At 32.6% G+C, this 13,502-nt stretch overlaps 1 protein-coding gene across 2 annotated transcripts in view; it reads right to left on the bottom strand.

The window, feature by feature from the left end:
* Window positions 1-4,977: 4,977 nt before the first annotated feature.
* SCAMP1 (secretory carrier membrane protein 1) overlaps window positions 4,978-13,502 on the bottom strand; it is a 128,975-nt gene continuing 120,450 nt past the window's right edge. For both annotated transcript variants that reach the window (XM_058728967.1, XM_058728977.1), the window contains one exon: window positions 4,978-7,812. In XM_058728967.1, the coding sequence (XP_058584950.1) occupies window positions 7,648-7,812 (165 nt within the window). In that variant the 3' untranslated portion in view covers window positions 4,978-7,647. The remainder of the gene's footprint in view (window positions 7,813-13,502) is intronic.

Consider the following 13,502-nt stretch of genomic DNA (forward strand, 5'->3'; position numbering starts at 1 on the left):
TTTTTTTTAATTTATTTTTGGGACAGAGAGAGACAGAGCATGAACGGGGGAGGGGCAGAGAGAGAGGGAGACACAGAATCGGAAACAGGCTCCAGGCTCCGAGCCATCAGCCCAGAGCCTGACGCGGGGCTCGAACTCACGGACCGCGAGATCGTGACCTGGCTGAAGTCGGACGCTTAACCGACTGCGCCACCCAGGCGCCCCTTTAATAAATTTAAGAGAGCAAATCATATCAAGCATCTTTTCCAACCATAATGATACAGAACTAGAAACCAATTACAAGAATAAAACTGGAAAATGTGCAGATTAAACACCATGCAACTGTGAACAACCAATGTGGGTCAATAAAGTAATCCAAGGAGAAATAAAAATACCTTAAACAAAAATGCAAACACAACATACCAAAATTTAGGAGATGCAGCAAAAATAGTTCTAAGAGGGATCATAGCAATACAGGCCTACCTTAAGAAATAAGAAAAATCTCAAACTATCTAACTTCACACTGCAAGAAATTAGAAAAAGAAAAAAAATAGCCCAAAATTAGTAGAAGGAAAAAAAGTAACAGATCAGAGAATAAAAATGAAATAGACTAAAAATAACAGAAAAAGATCAATGGAACTAAGAACTGGTTCTTTGAAAAGATAAACAATCTTGACACCTTTAGCTAGACTTATCAAAGAAAAAAAACGGCTCAGATAAATAAAATCAGATTTTACAAAGATACCTCAGAAACATGAAGGATGTTGAGACTATTATAATTAATTATATGCAAATAAAATGGACAACCTAGAAGAAATAGATAAATTCCTAGTGACATACAGTCTTCTAGGAATGAATCATGAAAAAATAAAGAATCTGAACAGACTGATTACTAGTAAGAGGACTGAATCAAAAATCAAAACCTCCAACAAATAAAAATCTAGGACCAGATGGCTTTAAGGGTGAATTCTACCAAACATTCAAGGAATTAATACCAATAATTCTCAAAGTCTTCTAAAAAAACTGAAGTGGAGAGAATACTTCCAATCATTTTATGAGGCCAATATTACCCTAACCAATATCAGCTAACGATACCACAAGAAAAGAAAATTACAGGACAATATCCCTGATAAGCATAAATGTAAAAGTTGTCAAAAAATATTAGGAAACCAAATTTAACAATACATTAAGAGAACCATATACCATGATCACGTAGGATTTATTCCAGGGATGCAAGATGGTTCAACATCTGCAAATCAATTTCATATAGTACGTTAACAAAATGAATGATAAAAATCATATCATCTCAATAGATGCAGAAAATAGCATTTTGAAAATTCAACATGTATTTACAACAAAAACTCTCCACAGAGTGAGTATAGAGGGAACATACCCTCTTTCGTAATGGTGATATATGGACAAGGTGAAAACAGACAAGCCCAGAGCTAACATCATACTCAGTGGTGAAACAGGAACATGAGAAGGATGCCCACTCTCACCATTTTTATTCAAAACAGTATTGGAAATCTTATCAAGAGCAAGGAGACAAGTAAAAAATTAACAAAGACATCCAAATTGGAAAGAAAGAAATAAAACTTCCACTATCTGTAGATGACATGATTTTATATATAGAAGAGCTTGAAGACTTTATTTTAAAAATGTTAGAATAAATGAATTGAGTAAAATTTCAGGATACGAAATTAATATACAAAAGATCTGTTGTATTTCTATACACTAACAATGATCTATCAGAAAGAGAAATTACTAATCCCATCTACAATTGTATCAAAAAGAATAAAATATCTAGGAATAAATTTAACCAAGGTAAAAGACCCACAGACTAAAAACTGTAAGACACTGATTCAAGAAAATAAAGATGACGCAAACAGATGGAAAGATATTCTCTGCTCACAGAAGAATAATGTTAAAATGTCTATACTACTCAAAGCCATCTACAGATTCAATGCAAACCATTTCAAAATTCAAATGGCATTTTTCACAGAAATAAAATAAATGATACTAAAATCTGTATAGAACCACAAAAGACTCTGGGCAACCAAAGCAAACTTGAGAAAGGACAAAACTGGAGGCATCACACTCCCCTATTTCAAGTTATATTACAAAGCTATAATAATCAAAACATTATATTAGCATAAAAAGAAAGAGCCCAGAAATAAACCCACACATACATGATCAATTAATCTATGATAAAGGATTAAAAAATATAAATGGGGAAAAGAACAGTCTCTTCAATAAATGGTGCTTGGAAAACTGGACAGCCACATGCAAAAGAATGAAACTGGACCATTATTTTATACCATACACCAAAATTAACTTAAAATGGATTAGAGAACTGAATGTAAGACCTGAAACCATAAAATCCCTAGAAACAAACATAGGTGGTAAGTTCCTTGACACTGACCTTGGTAATGATGTTTTGGATATGACTCCAAAAGCAAAGGCATCAAAAGCAAAATACCTGTAAATTAACCAACTGAACCACCCAAGAAGGTTGAAAGAAAAACTTATTTTTTAATTTCAGGATAAAAGGTGTCTTCCTCAAAAATTAATAGAAACATATAAACCAAATTTTAATGTTTATTGGTATAAAATTATGAGCAACTTTATCTTTTGCTTTATAAATATTTTCTGTAATTTCTACTGAAATGTGTATTTATTTTATAAATTAAAAAAGTTTATTTTAGAAGCTAAATTATCAGACCATTATGATATAATGCTAGAAGAGGGAACATAGGATTAAAAAACCCACACTGTTTATATCCCTTAATTCTATATAAATGTATGCATGCATAGAAAAAGTGGAAAATACAATAAAACATTAGCAGTGATATTCCTAGATGATAGAAACACAGATTTTTTTTCTCATTTATCATTTTCCATGTTTTCTAATTGTTCTCTAACAGGTATATAAGACTTTCAAACTAGAAAAAACTACTTTGAGTAGGAGGCACAAACTACTAGAAAAAACAAACTAGAAAAAACTACTTTGAGTAGGAATGTGTGTGCCCAGTGGACTGAGTTTTTGTGTAGACTCTAATATTGCAGGAACCACTGTGATGACCAGATAAAAGAGTGATTTTTGGCTGAAGAAACAGCTGAACAATATTATAAGCTACCAAGAGTAACAACTACTCACAACTATGATTTATCTTGAGAATCACCGGCCTACAAAATACTAAATGAGTGTTGAAGGAATTCTAAGATTACATATAAGAATTAAAAAATAAAATTTGCATGCTATGATTCTACTAAGTATAACTGTTTAAATGTAGAGAAAATATTTAGAGTAATTTTGTCTTAAGTATACAAAACATCATTAGGTTGGAGAAGATTAACTATTTTCTGTCCTATTAGAGAAAAGATAAAATGGTTTTAGTGGCAGGAAAGTTTTAACTACACCATCAGCCATGTAAGCCCAGAAAGATATAAGCTGAAAAATAAATCAAGATTTAGATCAACATAAAATTTAACACTCACTACATTGCTACCTGGTGGCTCCTATCTCCTTGCCATTTGAAAACATAAACAGTGCTAGTGAAAATTCTATAGGTTAAAGGCTTTTTCTTACCAAAACCACAAAGTTAAACTGTAAATATGAAACCTCAGGAAGGGTAAGAACACTAGAGAAGAGTCTTTCCTCATTTTCCCAGAAACTTTAAATTGAATAAATCTATTTATCTTGTATAGATTAGTGACAATGTCTGGCTTAGCAAATTTCTATAGATTTCTTTCTAGCTCTCTATATACTATGACAAAGCCCTAATGAGGTTTTAAAACACCCATCAATACAAAAAGCATGCTGTTTGGTAAAATGTATCCTCAAGTTCTAGTGGAAATACTTCACTTCCATAATATTTAGACACTAAGATATAAATTTTTAGTTTAATAAACAAGTATTTAAAACAACTCTAGTGTTTTAAAACATTCTACCCTATATAAATTTATACTGTGGTACTTGAAAATCTATCAAAGGCATTTTTTATTTTTAACCATCAATTATTTTTACATTAACCATTTTTATTTAACTTGAAAAGGCCTTAATTACATGGAATCAAAAAATCCCTCTAAACATATTCCTTAAGGGAAAAATGGAAGGAAATACAGTGTGCAATGGTGTCTGACAGCCATGGTAATTCTAACAGGGGAAAATATATGCAAAACTATAACAAACTCTATATATAAACAGTCTAAACATAGATTTTCACCAATAAAGATATAAAATTAAATGCTATTATGTCAGCATTTTCAGAAAAAGATATAGCAGTAACTGTGAAAGCATTATGCTAGTACAAATAAATTACAGAAAATAAACTCAATTTAACATAAATCCCCTCTAAAACATGAACTATATATTATCTCAACAAGATTTATAGAAGACAGTACATCCAATGAAAATCCAAACTCACTTTTTAGGTAACACCCAGAAAATTGAAAATGCTGTTCCTATTTTAACATGTATTTCTCAGAATAAGATTCACCATGAACATTTTAGATTTTTACATCCTCCTTAGATAACCAAGTGAAAAATCCAACAATACACAAATAGGTACTTTCATCGGCACATAAACAAAGGTAGCTAGGTTAGGAAACAGAACACAAGTTCAATCTAATCAATACAATACTAGTACAGAGGCATCCATTTTAACCTACAAGGAAAAACCTGAGCCACAAAATAGGGTTTCCATTTTGAATCTTACTAACTTCTAGACAGTATGTGTATTTTGACCTTAGAGTGATCAAAATATGAGTGAAGTTCATGTTCCACCACCTAAAAGTTCTAATGCAACAGAAAAATGGTCATTTTGTGTTGCTGAGAGTTTTTAACAAAGTCTTTTATGTTATTTATTTTTTCAGCACATGTTAGAATTACAGAGATTCTTTAAAAATCAAATGTGAATTACCTATATACATTAAACTGACAGCATAATCTCTACCTCTGAAATGCTAATATAATGTTTAAAATTAGACAAACTAACATCCAGTAAACAGCATTTTATTTTATGACACTCTGTGTTAATACAATAAATATACAAAACTTCCAAACCACTGAAAACATGCAACATTAGAGGGACAGATGGAGGGCATTTATATAGAACCATGACACTCATCATGATGGCAGCGCAATATTACTCATTGACAAAATATACAAACATCCCTAGATAAATAATCCAAGTCCCAAATTACAAATCACTGAGCAAGGATTTTCCAGTGTTCAAATTTTAGTTTGAAGTAAAACAGCCACAACTTAATATTGCAAACTGAAAAATGACATGGATGCTTACAACATGAAGACCATTTCATGACTGTGATACTGGGTGGGTCACGTTAGTATTAAATATAATACATTAACAAATGCCAATCTTTTGCTGGAAAATGTGACCATTTACCAACTATTGTTAGGAGAATAGAGAATCTAAGAATTTAAAATCCCTATACCCTATCAAACTGTTAGTATTGCCATCATTTTAATCCACATTTAGGTTTTTAAAAAACAATTTTCTCTCATAAGCTTGTATTAACCCAAGTAACTGGATCTTAAAACATTCTCCCCATCCACACACAAAAAAGGTACTGTTGGTTTTAATTATTTGCTATTTAACAATGCTACCTTTGGGGATTTCTACAAAATAGAGATAATTCCTATTCTTAAAGGAAAGTATGTCAGTATTTTTCAAGTCTCTATATTCATTTGTAGTTAAAAGAAAAAAGAAATGGACTTGAGATATAAATTAATGATAAATATAAGAGCTCCTCTTGTATTTTGTGGTTAATGTTTTGAATGTTTGTAAAATACACACTCAGTACAGCACACTGTGATAAAATAGATTTTCAGTAAGATTATAGAATCTAAAGAACTTGAACTGGCTTGTTTGACAAAGTAGGGAGATTATTACTAATCAGAAATATTCATAAAAACAGCTTTAAATTCATTTTCTGAATCCTATTTTAATCATAAGAAAAGAAATATCTTCCAAGTATATTATTTCAATAAATCCCAAATAAATCAAATGTAAACACCATCTAGATGGATCCATGTTATCTATTATCACACAAAGCTTCCCTTATAAATAGTGAGAACTCATCATCCCACCCTCAGTATGAAATTCATTTACCTCCAGATTTGGGGAAAAGAATGCAAGTGATTTAACTATTTATACCCATCTGATTCTTATTTTTAAAGAAGATCTGCAGTCTCAAATAATTTAACCCAATAGACTATCCTTACTTAAAATCAAGTTGAATAAATCATTACTGATTATTCTGTAATCTTAAATTAGCTAATGACTTCCAAAACACAGTATAATGACTTTCAAAGGTCTTTGAGTCATTAAATCAGTATTAAAAATGATTCAAAGTTTCAAATCAAGTATACTCTAAGAATGAACTCCTAAGCTGCATAGTAACAATTTCAACATGGTCATAGTCACAATTAATGCATTTAACTGTATTTGTATTTTCTTGCTTGGTGCAAGTTATAGGTTTCATTTTTTTCTATTGCTGAAAAATTTTAATGTATTCAGTCTGTTTCAAAAGTTCAAAGACTGAGGTGCATTAGGAATTCAAGTATATGTGAAACAACAGCATCTTTTTCTTTTTAATCCCACTACAGATGAGAGGCTAAAAGAAAAATCCCTGAAATACTGTATGTTCTTTTTGGACAAGGAGTTAGTCTAGACTTTAATACCTCTGTTAAAAATTATACACACACACTCCCCAAAAAAGAGCTGCCAAACACAATCTCAGTTCAATTAAAATGAGTAACCACAAGAATATACCAAAGTTTCCATACAGTAATATTCTATGATACGGATACTGAAAATTAAAAAACAAAAACAAAAAACAGTATTATCATCACTACATTCTATTCCACTGATTATCTACCCTTTTTTGGATGATGCACTGCATATTATGTTCTCATATTGCATCCCAATAAATTTTTATTTAACAGAAACTATTGTAGAAAATCTCTTCTTTGATTCTACCAGCAACTCTGCAATCCTACAACCATAAGCAGTGCAAAAGCCAAAATACTAATTCTTTTAAGAAATGTGGTGCCCATGCAAGATCAGAGATTGGTATGAAAATATCAACTACTCTATAAAAATAAAACAAAAAGAAAAGGATAAAATTTACATCATCTACTACGAAATGCACACAGGCTCTTCACTGGTGACTAAAACTGCTAAAAAGCAAGCCAATTTTAAAATCCCTAAGTCCCTGATGGCCTATTTCTTTCAGTATAAATGGGGAAAATGGAATGAAGCATCGCTTTAATGTTCCAATATGTAATCCTTAAGTCTAAGATTTTTGAAAGAATGACTGCAGCTAGTACTAAATGCATTTTTAATCATAAGTACCATATTAATTTCAGTGTGTCACCACTGAAATAATTTGCTGAACATTCATCCCCCAAAAAATATGGAGAATATTTAGCATGTGATATTTTTTTCTGCAAGGGGCACCAAAATATTAAGAAACTAATAGGCAAATAAGACAAGGAAGTTTTTCTGGTTTTAGCCCATGCACAAGTGAACAGGAAATATACATGCTGTGTGTACTGTGTTTTGAACATAAAAATATTTATAGAGTACAGTAACTGGAGAAAAAGTACAGTCAGAAGGTACCAGTGTACTGTTGGAGGGTTCTCTACATCTGGTTACCCTTGAAAGCGTTCTGAGCCGCACTAGTTGCTGCACTTGAAGCTGCATTTGCAGCTGCAGTCTGGACAGTTTTGTTGGACATCACACCTGTTGCAAATTCTTGTTGGGCCTTCTCAAAACTAGCACCTGTTGTGCGGTATAGTCCATGTACCTACGGAGGCACAAAAAAGTGGGACAAGTTAAGTGGTAATCTACACACTCATTTTCAGCAACTCTTCAATTAATCTTGACATTACCCAGACATAAAAGGACTACATTCTAGCCATGATTCCTAAGGTCAAGAATATCAGCCACCACACTGACATACAATACTGTATTTAAATATTTTCCTAACACTGTCTGCCACTTTACCCCCAATGCAGAAGAGATAGTTATGCTTATGCAAACCAAAAATAATTTTTAAAACTTCTTAACCAACTGCAAAAAGCTATTTTTCCTGCTATACCTACTTTTTAAGATATTACAGACAATGGTTTAAACATAACAAGAGACATTCAGACATTAATACATTAACTTACCACCTTAGACAATTCAGAGTAATGCCTTATCAATTTTCGTGTTGGCTACATATACACCACTAGCCCTATTATAATCAAATGATTATCATTTCATCATTTAATATACCAAGGAATACATAGGTCCTTAAAGATACTTTTGCTGTCCTCTTTCACTCTGTGTACCATTTTACTTTTTGTGTATGGTCAAGTCCTAAAGGATTTGCTTCTGAGAAATTTTGGGAAAGGAAAAACTTCTGGAAAGTGTCTGCTCATATTGATTTATCACTTAAATCTTTGGGACTTCTTTTCAAGAGCAAGGTTCAAAAACACTCTATTAGCATATGTTACGAGATGCATAAACTACAAAGTGCAACAATAGATAACATCAGCCAATTTATATACATTTGGGGAAGGAAATAAAGCAAATTAGAATATTTATTTATTACATGTCTACAAACTTGGGGGGAGGGAGGAAGAGAAAGAAAGGGAACTTTCTTTGAATGAGTCAAAGACTTTCAAGTCAAACTTGGATACTGGGAAACTTTCAAGAAGACAGAGAAGAGGTAAGATAGGTTGGTTTAGAGGGGAAAGGAGACACTAAGTTCTAAACATTCATACCTACCACAGCAGGCAGCAGGCAGGTGAAGATTTGATTTGGAGTTCAAAAGAGGAATAGGCTAGGGACATGGACTTGAAAAGCAATGGCACATAAATGGTAACTGCAACTCTGACATAAATGAATTGGTCCATGGAGAAAAAAAGAAAGAGTCAAATATCAAAGTCTGTTAAGATACCAATATTTAGGAGGTACCCACGACAATAAGGAACAATTAAAGAGAGGAATGGGAAAAGCCAGGGACTTTTTCACAGATGCCAAGGGAAGAAAGCCATGTTAAGGAATGAAGAGCTGCTCCGGGTAGGAGATAAAAATACCCACGCAGCCCTGAATTCTTCTGACACAGTGATGAAAGCAAATGTCATATTACAGTGGAACAAGGTGTAAAAGGGTCAGGAAGAAAACGAGAGTGCTGACAAGTACACTTTAGGCAAACCCTAAAATTGTTTTCTTCTCGTACTATAGCACTATCATAATTTAATTCCTTTAATATTTTGAGACAATGATGAGAAAAAGACTTTTTCATGTGTTGGTTAACTGAATACCGTATTTTACCTCTTTTGTATTCATTTCTTTCTCTCCAAGGGATAATCTTTATGCATTATTCAAATTTACTATTATGACACACAAAAATGGTTCCAAACAAAATTGTTGATCCTTATAAACATCAAGGGATCTGAAAATTAATCTTCACATTCGCACAGTCTGTGAAACATCATTCTATTACGTGATCATTTACTGTTATAATTTTGGCCAACATGTTCAAAACCATTTCTTCATGTTGGGAATTTTCAGAATCATAAGTAATTATTTTTATTCCCTTTTTAAAACCAATTTCTCTATGGAACATTAATGATACAGATAAATTACTACTCCTATGTTCAAGAAAATTATCTCAAAGCAATGAATACATATAATTAGGACCAAGAAAATGAAGTTTATGATAGAAATCTAATAAACCTTGTCTACTTACTAGACTCTGTCATCATACAATATAATTACAGATTCACTTGTGTCTTCTCCCTTCCCCCCAAGTTTATGAGCATATAATCAACAAATGTTTGTTCTAACTTGCTTTGTTATTTCCTTTTCCAAATTTGTTTTAAATTGAGTGCCTGATGTTACGTATTCATGGACTTCATATTTAATTACTTAAAAATGTCATGCACAGCCCCACAGAGCACGAAGGCAAAATAAAGGTACGAACAACATACACTTCTCAGTAGTCCAAATCTATATAGACTCAGAGAGCCACCTAGAGGGAAGAGACTACACATGCGTACTCCGTGCATAATGCTCAAATACTGTATGAAATCCATTATAAAACCATGTGAAAACGGGGATTCTTTTTACCAGTGCTCCAGCAACATGACAGGCTAATTATAAGGATTACCATCTCAAAAAACTCATCAATTTCCTGCTGTGTTTCATAGTGTTATCTATTGATAGCTCACATTCCTTACGACATCAGGGACAAAACTTTAAGGTAAAATATTACAATTTTAAAAAACTAAACAACTTAAATACTTTCTATCTCTTCTAGTTATGAGAACATCAACCTAAATATTTAGTTCTAGGAGTAACACAGAAAGAACAGTAGATTTGCTATCTACTGATTCCACTGCTTTCTACCAGGCTGGTCACCACTCAAAACCTCAAGTTTACTTCCCATGAAACAAGAATATTTGCTGTCCTATCTGTCTCTCACATTTTTCCTAAGGATAAAATGAGAATTATGTAAATGTGTTACTCTAGTAAAAATTAAAATTAATTTTTAAGTATCTGGAGAAGAGTCACAGCCGAGATGCAACTCCAGAAGGGTATCTTGCTTTCTTAATGTATCTTCAAACATATGTTAGTGTATACTGTGGTGGTATAGGACACAAAAAATTGTATACTATGGAAATTAAAGGCTCATGGTACTTTAAACAAAATAATCCAAATATATATTTCCATTAAAGCTTAGAGAATATGATTTCAAGAAATTTTTTTATTAATATAAGTTGCCTGTTACATAAAAATCACTTTAACTTTTTCTAAAACCTGGGAAAAAACAAATTTTTGAAATTTTTATTCTTGTTGTGAGTTTTAAAAAAAAAAAAAAACTTAGGGATCTCTTAGCCCAATGTTTTCAATTAAACATTTCCTATAAACCATCTGTGAACTGCCCATAGATCTGGGTCAGATACCCCTTCTGTCACCTCTTGAATTAATACTCTAGTTTCACACTATTGAAATCCTGTTCATCCTCTGCAGCCTATCTCAAATACCACTGTCCTCTTTCTGCTTGATCTAACTGTGACTCTCCCTGTTGTGAGCACCTCCAGTACATCTTTTAGGGATGTCTAGTGTGCCTTTTCTTTTGTAGGAGTTATCTGCATGTCTTATACCCCATGTGCTTTTGGTTCCTTGAGGGGAAGAGCTAATTTCTACTCATTATTGTATCACCTATAAGATATAGTGACTTGCTGGGGTACGTGGCTGGCTTAGTCAGTAGAGCATGCAACTTTTGACCTTGGGGTCATGAGTTCAAGTGACATAGTGGGTGTAAAGCTTACTTAAAAAAAAAAAAGACATAATAACTTGCAGTAAAAGCCACTGAATAATTACTTGTTTATTTTTTCTTTTATTTTTTAGCCATTTAAAGAAATGGCTCACAATTATCCTATTAAAAAAAAAAAAAAAGTTACCAAAGAGGTACACTACTAATCTAACACACTGTACCTATGTTACAAAGAAAATTGCTTAGTTTGCAATTACCTTCACAGGCCATTTTACAAGTGAACATACTAGGGAACTTTAACATACCACTTACATCAATAGATCACTCAGGCAGAAAATCAATCAAGGAAGCAGTAGCTTTGAAGGACACATCAGGCTAGATATACTTAACAGATATATACACAGAACACTGCATCCAAAAACAGCAGACCACACGTTCTTTTTGAGTACACACAGAATATTCTCCAGGACAGATCATATATTCGGCCATAAAACAAGCTTCAATAAATTTAAGAAGACTGAAATTCTATCAAGTATCTTTTCTGATCCACAATGGTATTAAACTGTAAATCAATTACAAAAAAAAAAAAAAAAACTGGAAAAAAAAAACACCACACAAATACATCAAGGCTAAACAACATACTACCAACCAACCAATGGGTCAACAAAGAAATGAGAGAAAATTAAAAAAATACATTCACACAAATGAAAATGGAAACCAACAGTTCAACATCTTTGAGACAAAGCAAAAGAAGATCTAAGAAAAGCCCACCTCAAGGAAACAAGAAAAGTCTCAATCTAATCTTACACCTAAAGGCACTAAAAAATAAAGCCCAAAGTTAGTAGAAATAATAAAGGAAATAATACAGATCAGATTGGAAATAGACAAAAACAAATTAAGGAAACTCAGAACTGGTTCTTTGCAAAGATAAATACAAATGATAAAATCTTTACCAGACCTATCAAGCAAAAAAGAGGGCTCAAATAAATAAAATCAGAAATAAAAGAGGACAAATTACAACCACAGAAATACAAAGGATTACAATAGACTACTATGAAAAATTATATGCCAACAAATTGGACTATCTAAATGAAAATGGATAAATTCCTAAAAACATACAGTCATCCGAGACAAAATCAGGAAGAAATAGAAAATCTCATCAGACTGATTACTAGCAATGAAACTGAATCAGTAATTTAAAAAAAAAAAAAAAAAAAAAACTCCCAATAAACAAAAGCTGAGGACTAGATGGCTTCACAAGGGAATTCTACCAAACATTTAAAGAAGAGCTAATGCCTATTCTTCTCAAACTAACCCAAAAAATTGAAGAGAAGAAATGTTTCCAAATTCATTCTATGAGGCCAGCATTAGTCTGATATCAAAACCAAAGGTACTACAAAAATAGAAAATTACAGGTCAATAATCCTAATGAACACAGATGCAAAAATCTTAAAAAAAATTTAGCAAACCAAATTCAATAATATATTAAAGGATCATTCACCATGACCAGGTGAAATTTATTCCAGAGGTGAGAGATGGTTCAATAACTGCAAATCAATCAACACAATATACCAGATTAGCAAAATGAAGATAAAAATCACATGATCATCTCAATAGATGCAGAGAAACCACTTTACAAAATTCAACATCCATCCATGACAAAAACTCTCAAGAAATAGGATATAGAGGGAACGTACCTCAACATAACAAAGGCCACATATGACAAACACACAGCTAACATCATACTTAGGGGTGAAAAGCTGAAAGCTTTTCCTCTAAGGTACAAGACAAGGATGTCCACTCTTGCTTTTTTTTTTTTTTTTAATTTTTTTTTTTTTTTTTTTTTTTTTTTTAACATTTATTTATCTTTGAGATAGAGAGAGACAGAGCATGAACGGGGGAGGGTCAGAGAGAGAGGGAGACACAGAATCTGAAACAGGCTCCAGGCTCTGAGCAGTCAGCACAGAGCCCGATGCGGGGCTCGAACTCACATACCGCGAGATCGTGACCTGAGCCGAAGTCGGACGCTTAACCAACTGAGCCACCCAGGCGCCCCACACTCTTGCTTTTTTTTATTCAACATAGTACTCGAAGTCCTAGCCACAAAAATCAGGCAAGAAAAAGAAATAAAAGGTATCCACATTATTAAGGAGGAAATAACTCTGTCACTATTTGCAGATAACATAATATATACAGAAAACCCTAAAGACGCCACCAAAAACTGT

Source organism: Neofelis nebulosa, chromosome 1 (genome assembly GCF_028018385.1).
Source record: "Neofelis nebulosa isolate mNeoNeb1 chromosome 1, mNeoNeb1.pri, whole genome shotgun sequence".
Taxonomy (NCBI): Eukaryota; Metazoa; Chordata; class Mammalia; order Carnivora; family Felidae; genus Neofelis; species Neofelis nebulosa.